The sequence below is a fragment of the Tachysurus fulvidraco genome, chromosome 13 (assembly GCF_022655615.1).
Source record: "Tachysurus fulvidraco isolate hzauxx_2018 chromosome 13, HZAU_PFXX_2.0, whole genome shotgun sequence".
Taxonomy (NCBI): domain Eukaryota; kingdom Metazoa; phylum Chordata; class Actinopteri; order Siluriformes; family Bagridae; genus Tachysurus; species Tachysurus fulvidraco.
The window spans coordinates 18,743,748-18,766,602 of NC_062530.1; the positions used below are offsets into that span (position 1 = coordinate 18,743,748).

Here is a 22,855-nt window from a genome sequence, read left to right on the forward strand (position 1 = left end):
CTGAGCAAGGCCCTTAACCCTCAATTGCTCAGTTGTATAAATTGTAAGTCACTCTGGATAAGGGTGTCTGCTAGATGCCGTAGCCAAGTGTTTAAGGTGTTGGACTATTGGCCGGAAGGCCATGAGTTCGAATCCCATCTCCACCAGGCTGCCACTGCTGGGCCCCTGAGCAAGGCCCTTGTATAAATTGTAAGTCACTCTGGATATAAGGGTGTCTGCTCGATGCCAGAAATGTAATGTAAATGTAAAAATCATTAGCTAGTCAGTAACCTGGAGTTTTGTTTTTATGTTGATTTTATTGTTATTATTATTGATTGCCTGAAAATAAATCCATATTAAAACACGAACAGTTCTTCCACAAATATTACTAATTAAAATAGAATTTTACACAGCACAAAATTATAGAAATTAAATAGAATACACAGTAAATCAAAACGAAACCAAACGGTGTCATTTTCACACCGGCATTAATCCGGACGCCTCTGGATGGATCCGGTTACAAATCAGACATGGCGGCGCAGATGGCGGTAAATTCAGGTAACAACGTGTTCCTCTTTTTAACTACTCGTTGTTTATTTTGCTGTAAGCGTTTAAAATAAAAACACAATTTACTTTGATGTAACCGAGTGGACTGACTTGATGCCGAAAGCGTATAATGTTTATTCTGTACTATAGATGCATTAGCATTAGCACTGTGGAGCTAGTTGCTGGCTTGTTAGCAACAGCGGCTAAAACCGAAGTTACATGTGTTTCATAAGTAACAAATCACCGTGTTTATGTGTTTTAGATAAAGATACGGGATATTAGTTGATGATAACTAATTATCAGTTGCTAGTTTGGTCGGTAAATTAGTATCTCGAATGTTGTTGTTGAGGCAGTGAGCGGTTTCAAAAACATCCTGATGGATCAGTGTCAGAGTTACTAACATGTCAGTGCTTCATCCGGTCATTGAGTTTATATATATTTTTAGGTGTTAAACGTTCAGAGCAACAGTTAGCATAAATATGTATTTGAGCTGCTACTACACACAAGCAAGCACTGGTTTCCAGGGCAACCATCCATAAGATAAGATAAGGGATGTGGTAGCATAGTGGTTAAGGTGTTGGTCTACCAATCGGAAGGTTGGGTGTTCGATTCCTACGTCTAACAAGCTGCCACTGCTCTGCCCCTGAGCAAGGCCCTTAACCCTCAATTGCTCTGTATATAAAAAAAAGAGATAAAAATGTAAGTCGCTCTGTTGATAAGCGCGTCTGTTAAATGCTGTAAATGTAAATAAGATATGATATGATGTACCTTTAATCGTACCACAATGGGGAAATTTCTCTGTTACAGCAGCAAACATGTATAAAAATAATAAAGACTTAATATAATATACAGTATATACAAAAACAAAATTATATAAAGAGTAGTGGTTGCACTGAAGACATATTGCACATAGGTAATATTGCACATTTTTCCAAATTTCTGTTATTGCACATGTTTAAAATGCTTTGTTATTGTTTATTAATTGTAGTGAAACAGTAATAACAGTGTGTATTATGGTGACTGGTTCACTGGGAGCAGCTTTGATTGTACAGTCTAATAGCAGCAGGGGGAAAAGTATCTGTATCGCTCCTTCAGACACTTAGGATGTAACAGTCTGTCACTGAAGGAGCTGCTCAGAGATGAAAGCGTTTCATACAGGGGGTGAGAGTCGTTCTTTAGCAATGATGATAGTTTTGCTACCATCCTCCTTTCTCCCACCTCCTGTACAGTGTCCAGAGGAATCCCCAGGACTGAGCTGGCCTTCCTGATCAGCTTGTCCAGAACTGTTTCACCTTGTAGTGACCTGGAATAAATTTACCAAATATTTTATTTATTTTTTTGGGGAATCTAACATCTGGTAAAAGTTTTGTGTCAGGTGAAAGTTATCTAACACACGAACTCTTAAACCGACTGCATGAAAAAAGTTTGGGACAGTGCTGTGTTTTTGCTGCATGCTTTTATTTATTTGTATTGGCCTTTTTACAGTCGACATTGTCTCAATGCAGCTTTACAGAACATAAACATAGAACAAAATGTTAATATAAAGATTAATATAATACAAAATTCAGGATTAATATTAGCTATATTTAAATGTGTATGTATTTATGCCCACTGAGTAAGTCTGAGGCGACTCAGGTGACTGTGGTGAGGAAAATCTCCCTTGAACGGTAAAGGAAGAAACCTTGAGGGGAACCTCATCCTCATATGGGTGACAACGGAGGGTGTGATTATAAATATACAGTCTGATAAATGTTGTCTTAATGAGGAGGTTGTTGTCCTTTATTTATAGTGTCTTATTTATTCTGAGAACAGTCAAATTGTCTTAAATCATCACACAGTCACAGCCGTGTTCTTTTTACTTGACGTCTGTGATGTGTCAGTAAGTGTTAATTTTTTTTATTTATTTTTCTTTTTTTATTTTTTTTTGAAGGAGCCAGTCTGTGGGGGCCTCTGAAAGAATTATGGGAAACCGTCGAGGGAGCAGTGTGGAGGAGACAACCTGAAAGTGTTCATCTTCTGGATGTGCAATTAAAGAAACACAAATCATCTTTTCTGTCTCTGTTCAAAAATCCTGTGAGTATTACCGAAATATTCCTGACACTTTTGACCCATCCTAGTTAAAATGTGAGTCATAATTACTTGCTTTGAACACATCATGGGTACATTTTAAAGAATACATTAGAAAATAGGGAGAACAAAATCCTTTTATTTGCTATAATGATAACAGGAATCGACTTGTGGTCATTTTACAAGAGTAAATGTAACTTTAAACAGATAAATAGAACTTTTAATAAAATCCAATAAAGCAGAATGTGTAATTGCTGTTCTATATGTAGAATAAAATGGGATATGCTGTTATAGCAAATGATCAACTCTAATGAAGTCTTGTTTATGCACTTTAGCCATATAATAGTGATCTGTTTTCAAATAAATGCAAAAGATAATTCCTCCCTAATAATGTTTTTTTCCCCTAAATAGCCAAAAAGTGCAGAGCAGAGAGAGAAGGTGAGGAAAGCCAGCACAGAGGGGATTTCTATTCAAGGCCAACAAGGTGCACGGCTTTTACCTGAGCAGCTCCTCACAGAGGCCTTCATCCTCAGTGATCTGTTTGACCTGGGAGAGCTTGCTGCACTAGAGCTGCTGCTTGCAGGTAAACTCACTCACTCACGCGCTCACTCACTCACTCACTCACTCTCTCACTCTCTCACTCACTCACTCACTCACTCTCTCACTCACACTCGCACTCACTCACGCACGCACGCACGCACACACTCACGCGCTCACTCACGCACGCGCTCACTCACGCACGCGCTCACTCACGCACACACTCACACACGCGCTCACGCACGCGCTCACTCACGCACGCGCTCACTCATGCCCTCATGCACTCACGCACGTACTCACGCACGCACTCACTCACTCACAAATTTGCACAACATTGAGTTAATTCTTAACAATTACAGAATGCAATATCAATCAGAATACAAGCGATCTCAGCAGAAGTATCATATAGAATAAAAATGTATCTGTATGTAAAATGTACAGCTTGTGTGGTGAGTATTCTGAGCATCACAATCTGTTTTTATATACATATATATAGGAGAGCACCAGCAGCCTCATTTTCCTGGACTGACGAGGGGCCTGGTGGCTGTTCTACTCTACTGGGATGGCAAACGCTGCATTGCCAACTCTCTCCGCTCGCTCATCCAGTCACGTCATGGAAAAACTTTCACTCTTGACCTTAGGTACAATCTTTTTGTCATGTTCGTCTTGACTCACTGTTTGTTTCTGATATTTCAATGTAAAATCTATATCTCTGACCCTCCACAATCTCTGTCATAGTGCGGATTTGGTTCACCTTACCACCCGATTCACAGATGAGCTGATGAACCAGGGATTGACTAAGCAAATCCTAAACCTTGTGTCGGACGTCAGTGTGACACGTGAGTTTGAAAAGCTCCAGAAAGCGCGAGGCCTTGGCAATGAAAAACACCGGAAGGAGGTGAATGTTTTTCCTCACATGTTGTCAGATTTGAAAGTTATTTTATTTATTTATTTTTTTAACGATTCTGTGCTGCATTTTGGTTAAGGAAGAAATAGAATGCTATTATTACTAGAGGGTTACGGTAAAAAGTGTAATCATAGCATCTTTGTTTTCTGCAGGTGTCTGATCTCATCAAAGAGTGTCGCCAGTCTCTGGCTGAGTGCCTGTTTGCATGGACATGTCAGTCACCCCTTAGTAAAGATGATACGCTCGTTCTTATTGGCCATCTCAAGACAGTAACCACTGAAGCTGACGGCTCTCTGGATAGCGTGAACCTTGCATTGGTCATGGCTTTGCTCTACTGCTTCGATGTCAGCTTTCTGGAACAAGGCACTGAAGACAGAGATGGTATACGAGCATCATATATCTTTTACTAGTGAAAGTTACTTAATTAGATACTTTGAGAAGCCCCTTATCACTTGTGTTTGTGTGTTAGACCTGCTCCAGGCCCTGCCCCTTGTGACAGACAGGCAGTATGTGTTTGCGGTGCACAGTCGGGTGGTGGAGGATGGGACGTGGAAGCTGCCAGGCTTGCAGGCATTGGTGAGGCTGGCGTGGGCCCTTTCACTCCGAGCGCTTTCACAGCTCCCTCAGGGTGCAGGTATGTAAACACGTACAATAATTTACATCACATATGCACTCAGTAGGGCCGGACGATAAAACGATAACGATATGTATCGCGATAGACACGTGATCAATAGCGATATAAAATGTGCTCGGTAAGACGCTCGATATTTTTTTATTCTTCGTCGGAAGAAAAATGAAGTTGCGAGGCAAGTTTTGTTGCATTCACAAAGGCGCTCACCTAGCAACTTGGGGAGTGACACTCTAACAGCCAATCATGTAACAGTATTAAGTTTGGTTATGCCATATCGTTGTCTCGTGCTGGTGCTGGATTCCTCTTCAGTAAACGGGGACTGATAAGCAGAAAATGAGCCACAGCGAGCGAGGAAATTGTAAATAAAGGAGAAAAAGTCAGCTCGCCAGTATGGTAGTTTTTTGGATATTATAACCAGGGCTGAGACGATTCCTCGAGTAACTCGAATACAAAAATTCATTTTAAAGCTCACGTCACGTTCTTGTGCAATTATTTTGTACGTGTGTGTGTGTGTGTGTGTGAGACGTGCTTACATAAAAGCGGAAGGAGGCGCGAGGAGTTAGCGGTCTTTTGATTTGAGTGCGCGTGCGGGCTGCAAAATGGAAGGGCACGATAACAATATCAATGAGCAAAGAGAAGAAACAAACAGGAGAAAAAGACAGAAAATGTCCGTTTTGGGACAGCGTCTGTTTTCAGCAGCAGGAAACATTTCTTCAAAGCGCAGGGCAAGCCTCAATTCTGAGCATGTTGATACCTTGAGAGAGAGAGAGAGAGAGAGAGAGAGAGAGAGAGAGAGAGAGAGAGAGAGACTTTTATATTCTGATTAATATATATGCGCTTAATGTACTCGGTGTGAAACCATGCATGGCCTCTAGGTCCAAGTTCCTGTCCATGTTTTTGCCTCTTAAATACCACAAAGTATTCCAAATTAGACAGTAAAGGTTTGCTATGGCTGAGCTGTAGATTTTGAATCTTTTAGTTCTGAAAGTTAAGTTGCATGACTTAAAGGCAATATTTTTGTATTATTATTACTATTTATTTTAATGTATGCCTTAGTTTTGATGCTTTAAAAAAGTAATTTGAAAAGAATAAATTTTTTTGTTTTTGCATCCTAGAAAAAGGTTCATTTAGAGCCCAGAATGTTTATTTTTGATAGAAAATATTGTTGTATGCATTGCATACTATGCATTTAAAAAATGAAAGTTCCTTTTTCTAAAAAAGGAAACCAATTAGTTATTCATTTTAAGAGACCTGTCTTATTTTCTCTTGTATGTTTAATATTGCTCTTTAATTAAGCAAAAATATGTTATCCGATTAATCAATGAAATTTTATTAATCGAGAATATTTGGTAAACTACGCGATTACTAAAATATTCGATAGCTACAGCCCTAATTACAAGTCTACAAAAATATACTTGAATAGTTCAACTTCAAGTATGATTAGAGTAAGAATAAATTGAGTTACTTTTTCATATTTCTGCAGGTTTTATATTACAATGTTATTATACTTTATCAGGTTTGTGTTTTATATTACAGATGTATCTCAGTCTACCTCGGTTTTATTTATGTTTACAAAACACTGCACATATTTTACACACTTTATTCACCAGAAGGTGAACAGCTAGTTAACTTCCTCGCACTAAACTTGGACTTAATTCTCAGGTTTCTCTGTTTATATTTAACACTTTGCACTATTTTATTACACTTTATTAATCATTTCTTACACCTTAAATGTTAAGAGATAATTGTTAAGTGTACATTGTGACTTTAGACTTATGTTTACATTTTATTTATTTGAGTTTTCCTGGTTGTTGAGATTTCTTTCTCAATAACTGAGGGGATTATGATCAGAGGAAGGTTAAGCTTAAAATAAAAATGTTTAAATGTAATATATTTTTCTCCTGCTCCTTATTTTAAATGAGTCATAAAAAAGTTCAATATATATTGATATCGACCGATATGAAACACTGATATCGTGATACAGTTTTCGGCCATATCGCCCAGCCCTAGCACTCAGTCATTTTAAATATACATATTAAGCAGTGGATGCTAGGCCAGGGAAGATGCACATAGCATCATAACATGTCTTAAAACTACTGCATATACAGCAATGTGGCTTATGATTATGATTTTAAGCCATTTAATATGATTTTAAGCTATTTAATATTGAAGTAGTTTAAGGTGGTAATTAAGTACCCTAAGTGCTCATAACCTCCTGCCATAAAGATAACAGTAAATGGTAAAATCCCAGGTTTGTTTTATTGCAGATTAAATGACTAACTGTTCAACTAACAAGAAAATTATGCCTTAAATATCTTTATCTCCGTAACTTTAAACTTTAGATTTAAACATTTGCATTTAGTATTTAAAAAAAAAAACGGGATGTTAAAAATCTGGATATATCACCCACGGGATGTTTTCCAGTAAAGATTTTTCTGTATTGTTTTCTCTATTACGGTGATATTTGTATCACCTTCTAAACCAAAGAATTGCTACTGTTACCTTCTCAGCCCTTGTAGAGTTCACTGAGGTAGATGAAGCACTGGCTGATCAGGCAGTTCTCGGAGGAGTCTTTCTATTTCTGACGGAGGGCGTTTTGGCAAGTGAAGGCTTCTGCCAGGAAGAGTTCTACACTCGCCGACTTCATGCCCTCATCACTGACTTCCTAGCTCTCATGCCCATGAAGGTATGCACAGGAATGTAAGATTATCACTTAAGTGTGTATGTGTTAATGTCACTCTCATAACGCATGTACAAGTAGAGCTAACGTGTAAAAGCTGTGTTCAGGTGAAGCATTTGCGTAACCGTGCTGATGAAGATGCTCGACTGATCCACATGGCAATGCAGATGGGCAGCGAGCCTCCGTCATCTTTGAGGAAAGACCTGGAGCACCTCATGATACTGGTATGATGGCTGATCTTGTATTTGCTATTTGTGATGTTTGATGTCTGCTCAGTGTTGTGTTGCATTGCCTAAATAAAAGTGTGTTTTTGTGCATTTGCCAGATCGGTGAGTTCTACAGTAAGGACTCATTTGGTTTGGAGCTAGGTGTTGAGTTCTGGTGTCCATCAGAATCCTTGCACCACACGTCACTTGCAGGATCCTTTATAGGCATGGCCTTACAGAGGCCACCTCACAAACAGGTGTGTGTATGTGTGTGTTCTGTTTATTTATTCATTCATTCTTTTATGAAAATGCTTTAATCAGTATATATGCGATACACAGGTGGTTCTCGCCAAGTTTGTGCGTCAGATGGGAGACCTACTGCCTGCCACGTTGTATATCCCTTACTTGCGTATGTTAAAGGGTCTTGCCAACGGGCCACAGTGTTCTCACTACTGCTTCAGTTTGCTCAAATCCAACGGAGCGCCGCACGGTAAGCATCACTGCGCATGAAATCAGTGCCATTGGTGTTATTTAAAGTAATTCTAACGGTCTAACAACTGTAGTGAATAACTGAAATCCCACTATGGACCAGTGACCAAGTTACAATCAGTTTTCATTAGCATGCTACTAACTTAATGTTGCTCCCAGCTTGTTTTTAGTCAATGTATAGAGACCGTTAACTCTGTTAGGGACAGCTGTTGTAGGAGACAATAGTGGGCTGTTCTTGGGAATACATTTTATTTTATATCACAAACATTTGCATGAACCTGTGATTTGCATAGCAGTCAGAGATATTTTCAGAGCTGCTGTTATAGAAAATGAATCAGCGCATACTGACCAATCAGGATCAAGAATTCAACAGCACTGGGTTATTTATATCGGTAGTAAACCAAAGAGCTGCTTCACAATTTTCAACAAAACATAATGTTACTCTTATCAATCTTTTTAACAAACTATAGGGGTTTATTCTGTTTTTGTGTTTAAAAAGCAGTGAATTGGAATTAAACAATAGTCAGAACTGAAGAGAGTAGAGAAATGGGTTATGGTTAATTTGCATGTAATTGTGGAAATCTCATTAATCCTCTAATGATGAGACTTGAGCCAGGTGACATGAGCTTGCATAAGAAATGAATCACTGTTGCTTGCTAGTCTGAATGCAGGGTAAGACCAAACGAGTTCTTTTGCCCCTTTATTTTGCCCTGTGTCAGTGTATATAATGTGGAATTGAAAGGTAACGTGTTTTTCAGGAGAGAAAATGCAGGGTGGTGTATCAGGATGCCCAGTGTTGTGGGAGCACTTCTTCCATTCTCTCATGATGTATCATGAGAACCTGAGACGGGACGTTCCCAGTGCAGACTTTACCCAGTATCGCCATCCACCCATCAGAGGCATAACTCAGAGAGAGCTTGAGGGTCTGACTGCGTTTCTCCAACTGCTCACCACCATCACTACCTGGGTAACAGACACACACATGCACATACATATAGTTAGGTCCATATATATTTGCACACAGGCACAATTAACTTTTTTACCAAACATATTCATACTATAGTTGTATAGGGTATTTAAATCCAGATTGGAGGAAGGGTTTAGGAATTACAGCTCTTGAGATTCAAGGGACCAAAAGTAATTGGACAATTGAGTCCAAAGCTGTTTCATGGACAGGTGTAGGCTATTCCTTCATTATTTATTCATCTATTAAGCAGGTAAAGATTCTGGAGTTAATTCTAAGTGTGGTATTTGCACTTGGAATCTGTTGCTGTGAACCTACATCATGCGTTCAAAGGATCTCTCCATGCAAGTTAAACAGGCTATCATTAGGCTTCAAAAACAAAACAAATCCATCAGAGAGATAGCAGGAACATTAGGAGTGGCCAGATCAACAGTTTGGTACATTCTGAGAAAAAAAAGAACGCAGTGGTGAGCTCAGCAATATAAAAAGTCCTGGCTGTCCACAGAAGACAACAGTAGTAGATGATCGCAGGATCCTCTCCATGGTAAAGCAAAACCCATTCACACCATCCAGCCAAGTGAAGGACACTCCCCAGGAGGTAGGTGTGTCACTGTCAAAGTCTACAATCAAGAGAAGACTTCACGAGAGCAAATACAGAGGGTTCACTACAAGGGGCAAACCATTCAAGAATAGAAAGGCGAGATTAGACTTTGCCAAAAACATCTAAAAAAGCCTGCCCAGTTCTGGAAAAGCATTCTTTGGACAGATGAAACTAAGACTAACCTTTACCAGAATGACAGGAAAAGAAAAGTATGGAGGAGGCTTGGAACAGCTCATGATCCATAGCATACAATGTCATCTGTAAAACATAGTGGAGGCAGTGTAATGGCATGGGCATGCATGGCTTCCAGTGGCACTGGGTCACTGGTGTTTACTGATGAAGACAGAAGCAGCCGGATTAATTCTGAAGTGTATAGGAATATACTGTCTGACCAGATTAAGCCAAATGCAGCAAAGTTGATTGGACGGCATTTCATAGTACAGATGGACAATGATCTAAATCGCACTGCAAAAGCAACCCAGGAGTTTTTTAAGGAAAAGAAATGGAATATCCTGCAATGGCCGCGTCAGTCACCTGATCTCAACTCGATTGAACATACATTTCACTTGCTGAAGGCAAAACTAATGGCAGAAAGACCCACGGGAGAAACATCAACTGAAGACAGCTGCAGTTAAGGCCTGGCAAAGCATCAGAGGTGATGTCTCTGGTGATGTCCATGGGCTCCAGACTTCAGCCTGCAAAGGATTTTCAACAAAATATTAAAAATGAACATTTTATTTATGTTTATATTTATTTGTCCAATTATATTTGAGCACCTGAAAAAGGGGTCACTGTGCATACAAATGATTGCAGTTCCTGAACTGTTTACTTGATATTTTTGTTAAAGCTGAACGTCTGCTCTTCAAATGCATCTTGGTTTTTTTCGATTTCATTTTATTCTGGTGGCATACTGTACATAGCCAAAAGTATGAAAATTGTGCATGTGTCCAAATATATATGGTCCTAACTGTACCTGGTCACACCATCACCTGACCAAATAATGAATTTATTAATAGCTAATTAATTCTCTGAAGTTAGTTATGCATGTATTTGCATATTTTAAGTGAATTTACACTCAAGAACCACAGACATGTTTGACCAGGCAATTTTTGGCATGTTATTTGTGTGTGTGTGTCAGTGTGAGAATGCACGCCTAGCTCTATTTGAGCATCCTCAGTGGACTCCTGTGGTGGTTATGCTGGGTTTACTCCAGTGCAGTGTGCAGCCAGCATTAAAAGCCCAGCTCCTGAATGCCCTCGCTGCCTTTGGCAAGTCTCCGGAGATCGCTGCCTCCCTCTGGCAGTCTTTGGAATACACACAGGTGAGTTCACCTACACAAGAGATGTATACACTGGATATTCTGGCCACTTTGCTAGTACAATACAAAGAACATTCATTATTGAACTTGTGACTCCAATATCATGTTTGTATCAGATCCTGCAGACAGTAAAAGCCCCTGGACAAAGACAAGCTGCAGGCATAGAGGTGAGCTGACCCTGGTATTTGTTTAAAATGCATGCATATACTGTACTACCTAAGCAAGCCGTTTCCTTGGCATATACAGACACAGCTGATTAGCAGAGTATAAAGTAGCGTTATGCCTTGTTTTAGAAAACATATACAACACTAAAGATACCATAGAACATAATTATAATGGCTTTAAATTCAACAGCAGTGATTAGCAATCAGAGGCACACGTTTTATTGGAAGAAATCAATGAAGTGCTTCATATTTGAAGCATGATTTTATATATATATATATGTGTGATATGGATGAATATTTAAATGGATAGTTATTTAGAGTTATCAGTTGAAATAAATTCCCACGTATTTACTCACACACACATTATATAAAATATACATCTATGAACTAATCATGAATAGTAACTCGAAAAAAAGGTGTCTGACTGACAGCAGCTGTGTCCCCTCATCTGCAGATGGAGCTGAATGAGATCGAGTCCAGTTGTGAGGAGTATCCTCTGACCCGAGCTTTCTGTCATTTCATCAGCACTTTGGTGGAGAGTGCACTTCCTGTTAACCTTGGGGCGGGGCTGCGTGCACCAGGATTCCAGCCCTACCTTACGTTCCTGAGAGACTCTGTTTTCCTGCCCTTTCCAACACGGGCTTACCGACGCCCAGCTGAGAAGGTATTGTGTTCTAGGCATGACCCACCATACCTCACCATACCACTACCTTTGTTTTACTTTATCTCTCGTAAGCTAAATACCTGCTTCCCTGTCTCTCCAGTGGGAGGTGGCCGAGGCAGTGTTGGAGGTGTTTCACAAGCTGCTACAGGACTATGAGCCCCAGCCATCTGACTTCCTGCAGGAGATTGTGGAGCTGCAGGGGGAGCAGGTTCCAGCCCATAAACCGCCGGGTCACAACCTCATGTTCCACCTGCTGAATGACTCTCCCACTCTATCACTCTGCCTCAGCCTCCTCGAAGAAGGAGTTTGTCAGCTTGACACATACGCGCCATTTCCTGGTCAGTTTATCACTAATGATAAGTGAAAGTCATAATTTGGTTGTTGCTGAGTTAAATGTGTGGAAGACGAGTGTTGGTGATGCTGATGATGGTGATGCTGTAGGTATGAAGCAGTTGGAGTCAGCAGTGCTGCACTGTTTGAGTCTGTTGGATCTGGCCCTGCAGAAGGAGGTGCTGTTCATGGATCTGCTTAGAGAGAGCCAGGCCTCATTGCTGGTTTCTCCACTAGAGCAGTTATTGCAGGGTGTCAATGCCCAAAGCAGACGTGCTGATCACATCATTAACATTGCCAGGTGATATACTCTCATATACATATGCTGAATAACACTGATAATTCAGTTAAAAAATATATATATACTATACAATATTTTGCTAACAAAGCCATAATCAGTTGCTAAACCTTGTACTGCATCTTCCACTGTTGGGCCCATAAAAAAGGCCCAACAGTGGAAGATGCAATAAAAGGCCAACATAATTTTGAGTCCAGGTTCACATATTAAGAATAAATGATATACAGTTTACACCGCAAGTATTATTGTGGTCATGAAATGCAAATTTCTATCAGGTATTTAGTTCATTGAATGTTTAAGATAGAAATTTCTTGCCTAGTCTGAATCTAACCGTTGCTTCAAACAACAGGTATCTGTACCACAGCAGTTCCAACCCTGATGCTGCGTTTCTGAGTGCTAAGATCCTGAGACATATCGCACGCTACCCCAACATCCAGTCCAGACTAGTTGGAGACTTCACCCATGACCATGTGAGACAACTTTGGCTCTGCTCGCTGCTCTGTATTCACTTATACTCCTATTTTATAGCAATATCTGGAATAAGGCAGCACATTCACTCACTCATGTCAGTGTGTAGTGTTGTGAGGTTACTCTAAAGGTTGGTTTGCTGTGTTGCGTACAGGCAGTCAGTGAGAAGCTTATGGCAGGATTTGTGGAGTGCTTGGACAATGATGAGGCACAGGAAGGTGTGGAGAAGACAGATGGTGGGTCTAACTTATAAAAGGATATTCTTAGTGCTGTATTTAATATACTACAAATCACATCGCTTTACTATTTTTTTCGTATAAATTTGAGAGATCCTGCACTTCTTATTCTGTTTGAATAAATCAGACTCAGACCCTGAGAAGCGTGTGGCCAGAATTCGTCACGAGACACAGATTCACATCCTGAACCTACTGATCACGTCTCTGGAGCTCAACGGTCCTAACTTAGGCCTGTACTTGTTAGGCTACGAGGTCAAAAAACCTGTCTCGTCAACTAATTTACAGGATCCAGGTCAGTTTATTCAGTGAAGAAATTCATTGTTTATTACTGATATGTTGTCTTACATGTGTTAAAATGTATAAAGATGAGAAGTTTTTCTTTTTCTTTTTTTTTCCTGGTTTACTTTAGGGGTTCTTGGTTGTCCACGTAGTTGCCTCCATGCAATACTAAGTTTGTTGCAGCGAGGCAGTGAGAGACGTTCTGGACCTGTACTTACCCAGCAAGCCCCACATTTGGCTGAACTCTGCTATCAGGTACCAACCTTTATAATAATGACATGCATTTTATTTCTAATAAGCATTTTCACATCAATTTATTGTATTTATTTAAAAAAAAACAACAACAATAAAATAATCAAAAATAGCAGTGATTCAGGATGTGACAAATGATTGCAGAACACTTTGGGGAAAGAAAATAACAAAAAAAAACATCCAAAATGTACATAACTAGGTCTTGCAGATATACGTCAATGATGTTGTCACTTACAGTTGCTAAACTCTGTGTCGTCTAGGTCATCTACCAGCTGTGTGCATGCTCGGACACCTCAGGACCTACTATGCGCTACCTGAGGACCAGTCAGGACTTCTTATTCTCTCACCTGAAGCACTTACCCTTTGTCATAGCAGGTTGGTGTCACTAGTAACTCTTACTTTTTTCGTCTTCAACTGGTAACTCGGTTAATCGTACCTCCTAATGTTGCAGGGAACGAGATTGCTGCACATAACCAAATGTCCTGGCTTATGAAGACTGCGGCTATAGAGCTCAGAGTGACGTCACTGAACCGTCAGCGGTCACACACTCAAAGGCTGCTCAATCTTCTCTTAGATGACCAGCCACACATGCAGCACACAGGTATTACATGAGCATAGATGTTTAGCACAGAATGAACTTATGAAAATCATTTATGAACTTATTTGACTCTGAGTGCAACGCTGGGCTGAAGGGGTAAAGTTTTTGGTCGGCTATATTTTTTTCTAACCTTGTCAACGAAGAGGTGGTCAACAGAAGAAACCGTCAGGTCCGAGAGGCACACATATTCATCTCATGTTAAATGTAATATTTGTAATGTAGTAATGTAAGGCTGCTGACTTTGACCTCGGCAGGATCTGAAATTGGTTTAGGTTGTTGAGAGTGCAGTATGGCAGATCACGGATGAAAACAGCACTGACAACACCAGCGCCAATGCTGCTGCCAATGTTAAGCCTCTAAGCAAAGCCATTAGATTAGATTCAACTTTATTGTCATTACACATGTACAAGTACAAGGCAACAAAATGTAGTTTAGGTCTAATCAGAGTGAGGTTTTCGCGTATCCCAGGCTATTATGAGCCTGGGGTCAGAGCACAGGGTCAGCCATCGTGCGGAGCAGGTGAGGTTAAGGGCCTTGCTCAAGGACCCAACATAGACATCTCAGCAGCTTGTGGCCTTGAACCCCGAACCTCCGATTAGGAGCCCAGCGCCTTCATCGCTGGACCATCCCGTCCTCACATTAACCCCTGGGGTACTTCCTAACAAGCTGGGATATGCAAAGCAAAGCAAATGTATACAGTACAAATAAAGGCTTTCTTTTTAAACACCATGTCATCATTGAATCTAGTTTTCACTTAAAACGCTCACTGATGTTTTAGAATTTTTCTTTTTGCGTGTTGCAGGTGGAGAGATGGGAATGGAGGACGAGAGCAGATCTGTTAGTGGCTTTCTGCATTTTGATACGGTCTCTAAAGGTGGGTTAAAACCTCAGTCCACATAAACACACGGAATTCAATTTCAACTGAAGTGGAAATAACACTGCTGCAATCTTGTGTTTAGTGCGCAGGAAGCTGCTGAGTGTTCTGGACGCTATACATTTCAGTCAGGAGGTACCTGAGCAGCTGCAGCTGGACTTTTTTGAGCGTGCTCAGATCGAGCAGGTGATCTCCAACTGCGAACACGTCAACGAACAAGGACACACCGTCTGCAACGTCAAGGTTTGTGTTTGCACAGCACACATCATGCGTGTTCTGTCTGTATACTGTTCCTTTTTTCATCCTCTTAGATTTGAAGTATTTTGCTTTTCTTTGCATCAGTTGCTGCACAGAGTCTTGGTTGCAGAAATTAACGCCCTGCAGGGAATGGCTGCGATCGGGCAACGACCACTGCTGCTGGAGGTTAGTGTTTCTTACTATATCGCTGCTGCTGGTCAATTTTTTCACCACATTTTTAGCTTTATTATTTTAAAAATAAGACTTGTTCTTTTGGATACAGAGATGAATTGTTTTGCTTGGATAATGTAGCATTGTAGCATGTTAGCATTGAGTTCTTAGCACAATGAACGTATTTTTGTCGAGGTACTGAATCCTGCATGCTTTTTTTTGGGTGGGGTAATAAGTAATATTTATATTGTGCCATTTTGAGCTCACTCTCTTTGTTGCAGGAGGTGAACTCTATCCTGCAGAATGTGGTGGAGAGGAACCGTGTACGACGCAGCCTGAGTGCCAAGCGCCATGCTCTGCAGAGCTGGAGGAGTCTCGTTGAGACCATCCTCACCGCATGCCCCGCTGAGCTCATCCCAGCCGATCAGAGACAACTCATCATCAGAGACCTGCTGCTCGACTTGCACGAAAAAGTACTGCACCCTCGTAAAAGCATTTCTATTCCAATGTGTGATGGGTTTACATATTTATATTTACATCTGAACTCTCATGTTTTCAGGTTTTGTCAGAAGATGCTGCTGTGGAATTGATGCCGATCGTTGCTGGGGCGGTGTTCACCTTGACGGCTCACCTCAGTCAGTCAGTGTTGTCTGAGCAGCAGCAAGGGGTTGGGCTGGAGGGCGGATCTTCATCAGGTTTTGCCTCTATTGCTAACTCAGCCCTTCACCTTATACTGAGGAAGCTGCTGGACTTTATCCTATGCACAGGTGCGTAAACGGCTTTTAAAGCAGGCTATTAGATCTACTTTTCTTATCGATTGATGCACTGATGGGCTGAAGTTAATAGAAAGTGTTTATTTATATATTTATATATGTATGCTATTCTAGGTGGAGGATTCCAACGTCTGCGTGCTCACCTCTATGGCTCGTTACTCTATTACTTGCAAATCGCACAGAAACCTGAGGAGCCAGACACATTGCAAACAGGTAGACCACATGCACATGACCATTACATTCTGATGTCCTTTCACAAACTGGGAAAAGAGAGACTTTTATTATTATTATTATTATAATACGCAATTTGTCATTTGTATCTTTTGCAGGCGCGTCTATGTGGGAGCGTCTAACCGCACCAGAGGATGGTTTCTCTAAGCTGCAGAGAGAGATCCTAGCCATCATAGAGAGCTACGGCACTGCTCTGATGGAGGTGGTGTGCAGAGATGCCTGTGATGGACATGAAATAGGCAGGGTAGGACCAACATCTCAAAATGTCAACCTCTGTCCTTAGTCCTAAAGCTGAAAGGATAAACATATTTTTACACCTGTCTGTCTTATTCTGTAACGATTGTTCTCCAAATTACTGGATCATAGTTTGTTGCAAATATTCTATAAAAAAACCTACAGGATATGCTGTTATAGGTAAAAAATAATTTCCTATAAGCACATCCCTCTTATATACTGTGTTTACCACCAATTTCTTTGCTTTTTATTTTAATCTATAGAAGATTGTTTCAATCATTTACTACAGTTATCTTTTATTTTGTGGAACATCCCAGGATCTGATAGAGGTTGTTCCTTGTCTTATAACTGCTATAAAACTGCTATAAGTCTTTCCCTTAATAGCCTTTCTTGTTTCTGTGTCCGGAAATGAACGAGGCAAAATGGGTTTCTTTCTCCTTTACAAGATTTACAAAACTCCTTACAAAAGGCTTCTTCTTAAAAAAAAAATTCATCATAATCACACTTTCTTTAATATAAGTTTTTACTATAGAAATGAAATGCAGATTTAATCTTTTATAGATTAAATGACACTCTGTCAGATCTTTGCTGTTCATGGAAAATAAACACTTATCAGTCCCAATAGAGAATTCAGCAGTGTTGCCGTATACAAGTTATTTTAAGTAGTGAAATATGGGTGATATTCAAGAATATTAGTTACTGATTAATCATTGTATTCATTCTATATATTAAAGATGCGTTTTGATAGTGTGCTCTGATGTTACTGCTTTCCTAAATCTTCATTTTTTTTTTTAGTATTTAAGTGTGTAATAATAATGATTCATTGCTTTTTGTCCTTCTTAGATGCTGGCTCTGGCTGTGCTGGACAGGGTGTTGTCTATAGACAGACAGAGCCAGTGGCTGGTCTACCTGTGTAACAGTGGCTACCTGCGTGTCCTGGTCGAGAGCCTGAGGCAGGATGATGCTGCACTGCAAACCCTGCTGGTACCCCAACCACCTCTTCTCAAGCCTTTATACATCTACGAGTCCAAGATGGTGAGAAAGCTACTGCTTTTTTTTTTCTTTCTAAAAATAAATCAGGCATGTTTCTGATGCCTTATGCATGTGTTTAAATGCAGGCGCTACTGACCCGCGTGGCTAAGACAGCACAGGGAGCTGTGGAGCTGTTGTGCTGTGGCCTGGTTGCTCATCTGGTCGAGTGCCAGGTTTTCCACATGATGCCTGAGAACGACTCACTCAGGTGAGAAGGGGGACCAGGTGGCAACACAGAAGATGCAATGTACAGATTGTTTCCTGTCTTCCCTATAAATCTCCTGCTGTAGCTTAAATACAGCACACTCCTAACAACAAGGTGTCCCAAAGATCGCCATGCACAGAGGAAATTAAACACTTTTCAGCAAACGCATGTCCTGTACATCCTTTGTGATTGGAATTTCTTTGTAAACACACCTCTCTAACTTTGGCCCCCAGTTTGTCAACTGTGTCATGGGTAATGTGCTTGCAATGAAAAGCCCTGATCACGGTTTTAATAGTCTTCTTTTTTACAATAAAATACTAAGCATGAACAATTTAACATTAAGCGGGTTTAATTTCCTCGATCTATGGGGAATTTCTGGTCATCCTGAGATGAGGTGGGTTTTTGGTAATGTAGGAATCTTTCAGAGCTTTTTTTGTTTGTTATTCTGTATAAATTTGTATTCCTTGTAATTATGGACTGTAACAAACCTGAGGAGAATTTGTTAATATTTAATACATTATTTAATAATGTTGGCTGAGTGAATATTAATGTATTATCGATATAATGCATGTCTGTTAGCGTTTGTAGCTTTGCCATCATCTATCTTTCTCTGTATAGAGTATATGGACAGAGAGACCCTTCAGGGTTCATCCCTAGTCCTCTGGAGCGATACAGACAGATCCTGTTGCCTACACTTCGACTCCTGCAGGTCATCCTTACCTCTACCACTACACACCACCAGCAGGGGGCAGCACAGGTACAGTTCTTACTCATGCACAACTGCAGCTATGATTAGCACCCACTGTGTGTGTAAGCTCTGTGTGTGTGTGTGTGTGTGTGTGTGTGTGTGTCCAGGTGCTCCAGTGGTTGATTGTGTACTCCGACACCATTCAGTCAATCCTGCATAGTCAGGATGTGAGCATGGGGTCGTTACAGAAGCTGTCTCTGCTTACAGGCATCATCAGTAAAACTGCCCTCCCAGGTACTGACCACACACGCACACAAATGCATCACTAATGTTAATGCCCATATATGTACAATGTGAACTAACTCCATGTGTTAATGTCAGGAAACCTGGATTTAGGCCAAGAGGTTAACAGTACAGCCATGCTGGAGTTCCAGGGACACATTGGCAGATTCCAGGTAGAGATTTAACAAGGCCCTTGGCTGAGTTCTGTACTTCTGATATTTGCTCGGGCTTTATTACCGAATTCATTTGTTTAGTACATTTTAGCAAATTTAATTCAAGGTGTTCTGTCATCACTTTAAATCGCTCAGTTAATCATTATGCAGTGCTGCAGCAGCAAAGTAATTACTAAGTAATCAGGTCCCTTTGTGACGTTAAGTCTAATCAGATGACCTGTAACAAGAAAGACTGGACTTATTGGCAGTGGAGATCCCTTTTAACATTGTTGGCTTTAAGTTATACAAGAGTTGTTTAGAGACCCCAGACCACATTCTTTGTTTGTTTCCCCCTTTTTTAGGGGGTCTGAAGCTTGCAAAGCTGTGGTTATAAAGTTCAGATAAACTCTGCACCATGTCAAAGACTTTTTATTTATTTTTAAAAAAAATTTTATTTATATACTTTCCCATTTTTTTGTATTTGACTACTGGCTTTTCTCTGCATTTGTTTAAACTCATGGTAGATGTAAGTCTGCTATATCTTTTTCTCTCTCTCAGCGCCAGTGCTTGTCCCTGCTTGTGCGTCTGGCTGGCACTGACCGTGCCCGCTATCTGAAGCAGATGGAGGAGAGCGTTGCCCCCGGTGACCCTGCCGACAAAAGAGAGGAGATGGAACTTGCCATGCAGCAGGTACGAGGACACAGTAAATTCACTCAAATCTAACTTCCCTTACACATACCTTCTGTCTCACTGTGTCTCTGTTTCACTAGATCTGTGCTAACATCATGGAGTACTGTCAGACGCTGCTCCTGCAAAGCTCAGCTGAGGCGCAGTTTACTGTCTGCCTCTTCAGCCCTTCTGCCAGCGAGCCAACAGGTCGGCTGTCTCTCCTAGTTCATACAGAAGAGGTACACACGTCTACTTTAGTGATCTTTTGTTAAACCTCTCCCGTGTGCGTTGTTCCTCTTTGTGGCTCAGATGTGGCCGTGCCCTCTGTGTCTCGGGTCCCCAGCCTTGGCCTCGTCCTTCTCCTGCTAAAGAACAGCACCACAGACTTCTTTAGATACCACGACAGCCACAGACAGAGCCTAAGCAAGCTGGAGAGACTCGAGCAACTCGCTCCAGAAGAGCTCAAAGAGGTAGACCACAAACCCTGTTGTATTCAGTCCAAGATTTTGACTGCTTAAATATTAAAGGCAATCGAATTCTTAATAATTATATTTAAACGCTAGCATTGAAATGTATTATTTCCACATGTTACTTTCCTTTTTTAATCTGTGTTTATTTGATTTGAATAATCACACCTTTATTAAAAAAGCACCAAATTCAGATTCACTGATAAATTTTTGTATTTTTATTTTTGTGATATTTACTGGTAAAAAAAAAAGCAGCATTATACAAAGACAATCAGTGAGGTTAATCCAAAACATACATAAGAGATGCTGTTTCTGCAGTAATATATTTCAGTCGAACGGATTGTTAATGAAATTGTATACAGCTCACAGTAGGATGAAACGACCACAAAGCTATGTGCATACAACCAACTAATGAAAACATTACTTAAAGTATTTTGTCTATCTACATGCAGTTGTGCCAGGGCCTGGTGTCAGGGTCAGGTGGTGTGGACAAGATCCCGTCAGTGCAAAGGAGCGTTCTGGCCAAACGACGTCTTGTTCAGCTCATCAATAATCGTGCCAAGCTGCTGGCGCTCTGCTCATGTATCCTTCACTGTCCTAATTTATAATGTTACATCAGTTTGAATCGTATCATTAGACCACTGTTTTTCTTGACCGTATGTTTTGAAGACATCATTGAGACGAGTCTGTTTGTAATCTGGCGCCACCTGGAGTACTACCTTCTCTACTGTGCACCCAGCGACCCCAAAGACTCCCTGCTGCCAGGATACAGAGGTGAAGCTGTACTTTCTACTGACAGCTGAAGTCTTGCAAATGCTACGCACATTTTAATACCCTAAGAGTTCATGACTGCACTAAGTGTCACATAGGTCTTTACTGATTTGTGTAAATCAGGGGTTGTCCACAAAGGGTCATCGTCGGCTTATCACATCGTGGAAGGTCACTAATTATATTTCTTTTCTTTCTGAGTGTAGATGGTGGTGCTGCAGGACTCGGCCTGTCGAGGGTCAGCCAGCAGGATCTGGAGCAGGTACGAACCCCTTCACCAGTTCCTCACTTATGTGTATGCTGTATAGATTATAATTTGCACCAACAACTGTGTGTGTGTGTGTGTGTGTGTGTGTGTGTGTGTGTGTGTGTGTGTGTGTGTGTGTGTGTGTGTGTGTGTGTGTGTGTGTGTGTGTGTGTGTGCGCGCGCGCAGCTGCAGAGCGACGTGGCAAGTAGCTTCACTGAACACTTACAGAGGAAGCTGCTGGAGGTCGAAGGGCTGTACAGCAAAAGCCACTCACGCCACACCTTCATCCAGGCTCTGACACGCAGGATCCGTGGCCTGGTGCGCCACGCCAGGAGCTAGACACACCCTTCAGCACAGTGTCGGCATCAGAGCGTGTACCGCTGCAAGAACTACACACACCTGCTCTCAGAGAAAGAGTAACATAAACCTGATACTCTGTGCTGTAATTTAAATCTGACTATAATACCATGTTTCTGCTTTGTTTATTAAATGCTCTCGTGAGATTTTCCATGTTTTTGACCATGTCTTTGGCTATTACTGTTTTCTAATGAAGTGAATAAAATGACCAAATAACTAAGCCTGTGTTTATGATCATGCAGCATCAGTGTAGTTTTAGGGATCGGTTTATACTGATTCCTCCACAAGTATTAGAACATCAAGACCTTTTTTAAAAAAGCGAATGAGACGATTTTCAGCTTTTTGGTGTGCATGCAGCAGCAGAACGAGTCAGAAGGCCAGATACTGCAACCTGCAAAGATGTAGAAAAAAAGATGATCCATAAACCGTCTAGAGTCAAGATTTACCTCTGCCAAAGTGATGGTTATGACAAAATATGGAGGAATAAAGGATTAACTGCAGAAAGAACTACAGAAGAATTCTGTCTGCCACTTGTAGAGAAATGCATTAAGACAATAACCTCAAGCACACTGATGACTCAACATGGTTCATCACTCGGAGATTTACATGATTCACAAGCTTCCCACAGGACAAGATCCCACAGTCAGTGCTGTAACTGTTAGGAAATACTGTGCTGTGTAGAGTATGGACACATTTCAACATCTAGCATACATTTTAAGTAGTTTTTCAACAATTATAATAATACTCTTTCGTGTATTTTAAATAGCCATTATTCAAGCTCCTTTAAAGATGAATGAATGCACGAAAAAGCAACGTCCAAGTGGTTAACAACGAGGATGTACTTTATCAGGTCTGATCTGACACCAAATTCATTTTTTATTATCTGGACTTCAATTAAGTTGCAATGCAACTATAAGGTTGCACATTAGTAATCATTATTAAACAGTTCTAATATACTGCATACATCAGGTTTATTGCCATCATTTCTATATAGTTTAATGACAAAAGTCAAACAATTATTGTTACCGTTAGGAACATTTAAGGATTATGACTAAAATGTTGGATCTTTTTTTTCCCCCCTCTCTGCAGCTTTTAATTAAAAAAGTGTATCTAACAAAAGAAAGACCTTGCTGTTCCAATACTTTTGGAGGGGACTGTGTAATAGATACCACTGAACTTAAAGGACAAGCTGCCAGAGTGACTTGTTGGGTGATACCGTGTCTGATCAGGTTGACGTTTGGGTCAAACTGCTG

The 22,855-nt window shown here is 40.6% G+C and overlaps 1 protein-coding gene across 2 annotated transcripts; it reads left to right on the top strand.

Moving 5' to 3' along the window:
• Positions 1-407: 407 nt before the first annotated feature.
• On the top strand, positions 408-21,822 carry nup205 (nucleoporin 205). Of its 2 annotated transcripts, none has more exons than XM_027161790.2 (42): positions 408-537; positions 2,456-2,598; positions 3,004-3,175; positions 3,626-3,770; positions 3,868-4,027; positions 4,189-4,417; positions 4,506-4,670; positions 7,178-7,353; positions 7,455-7,571; positions 7,673-7,810; positions 7,893-8,043; positions 8,801-9,009; positions 10,746-10,928; positions 11,042-11,092; positions 11,544-11,753; positions 11,854-12,091; positions 12,195-12,384; positions 12,731-12,851; positions 13,004-13,085; positions 13,213-13,377; positions 13,495-13,619; positions 13,877-13,991; positions 14,068-14,217; positions 15,017-15,088; positions 15,174-15,331; positions 15,431-15,511; positions 15,778-15,969; positions 16,056-16,263; positions 16,384-16,482; positions 16,599-16,744; positions 17,578-17,769; positions 17,853-17,974; positions 18,590-18,728; positions 18,827-18,953; positions 19,041-19,114; positions 19,652-19,783; positions 19,864-19,969; positions 20,072-20,232; positions 20,682-20,811; positions 20,899-21,003; positions 21,204-21,259; positions 21,432-21,822. In XM_027161790.2, exons 1-42 carry the CDS (start codon positions 510-512, stop codon positions 21,582-21,584), a joined length of 5,916 nt encoding a protein of 1,971 aa, XP_027017591.1. In that variant the 5' UTR covers positions 408-509; the 3' UTR covers positions 21,585-21,822. The 2 variants fall into 2 exon arrangements, with proteins under 2 accessions (XP_027017591.1, XP_047678687.1); XM_047822731.1 differs by having other exon boundaries at positions 14,068-14,212; positions 15,012-15,088.
• Positions 21,823-22,855: the final 1,033 nt, after the last annotated feature.

Excerpts from the sequence above, each read along its gene's own strand:
- nup205 (XM_027161790.2), top strand. The coding sequence starts at position 510 with ATGGCGGCGCAGATGGCGGTAAATTCAG. Across the intron at positions 16,264-16,383 it reads GGACTTTATCCTATGCACAG|GTGGAGGATTCCAACGTCTG; the intron begins GTGCGTAAACGG and ends ATGCTATTCTAG. Across the intron at positions 16,745-17,577 it reads ATGGACATGAAATAGGCAGG|ATGCTGGCTCTGGCTGTGCT; the intron begins GTAGGACCAACA and ends TGTCCTTCTTAG.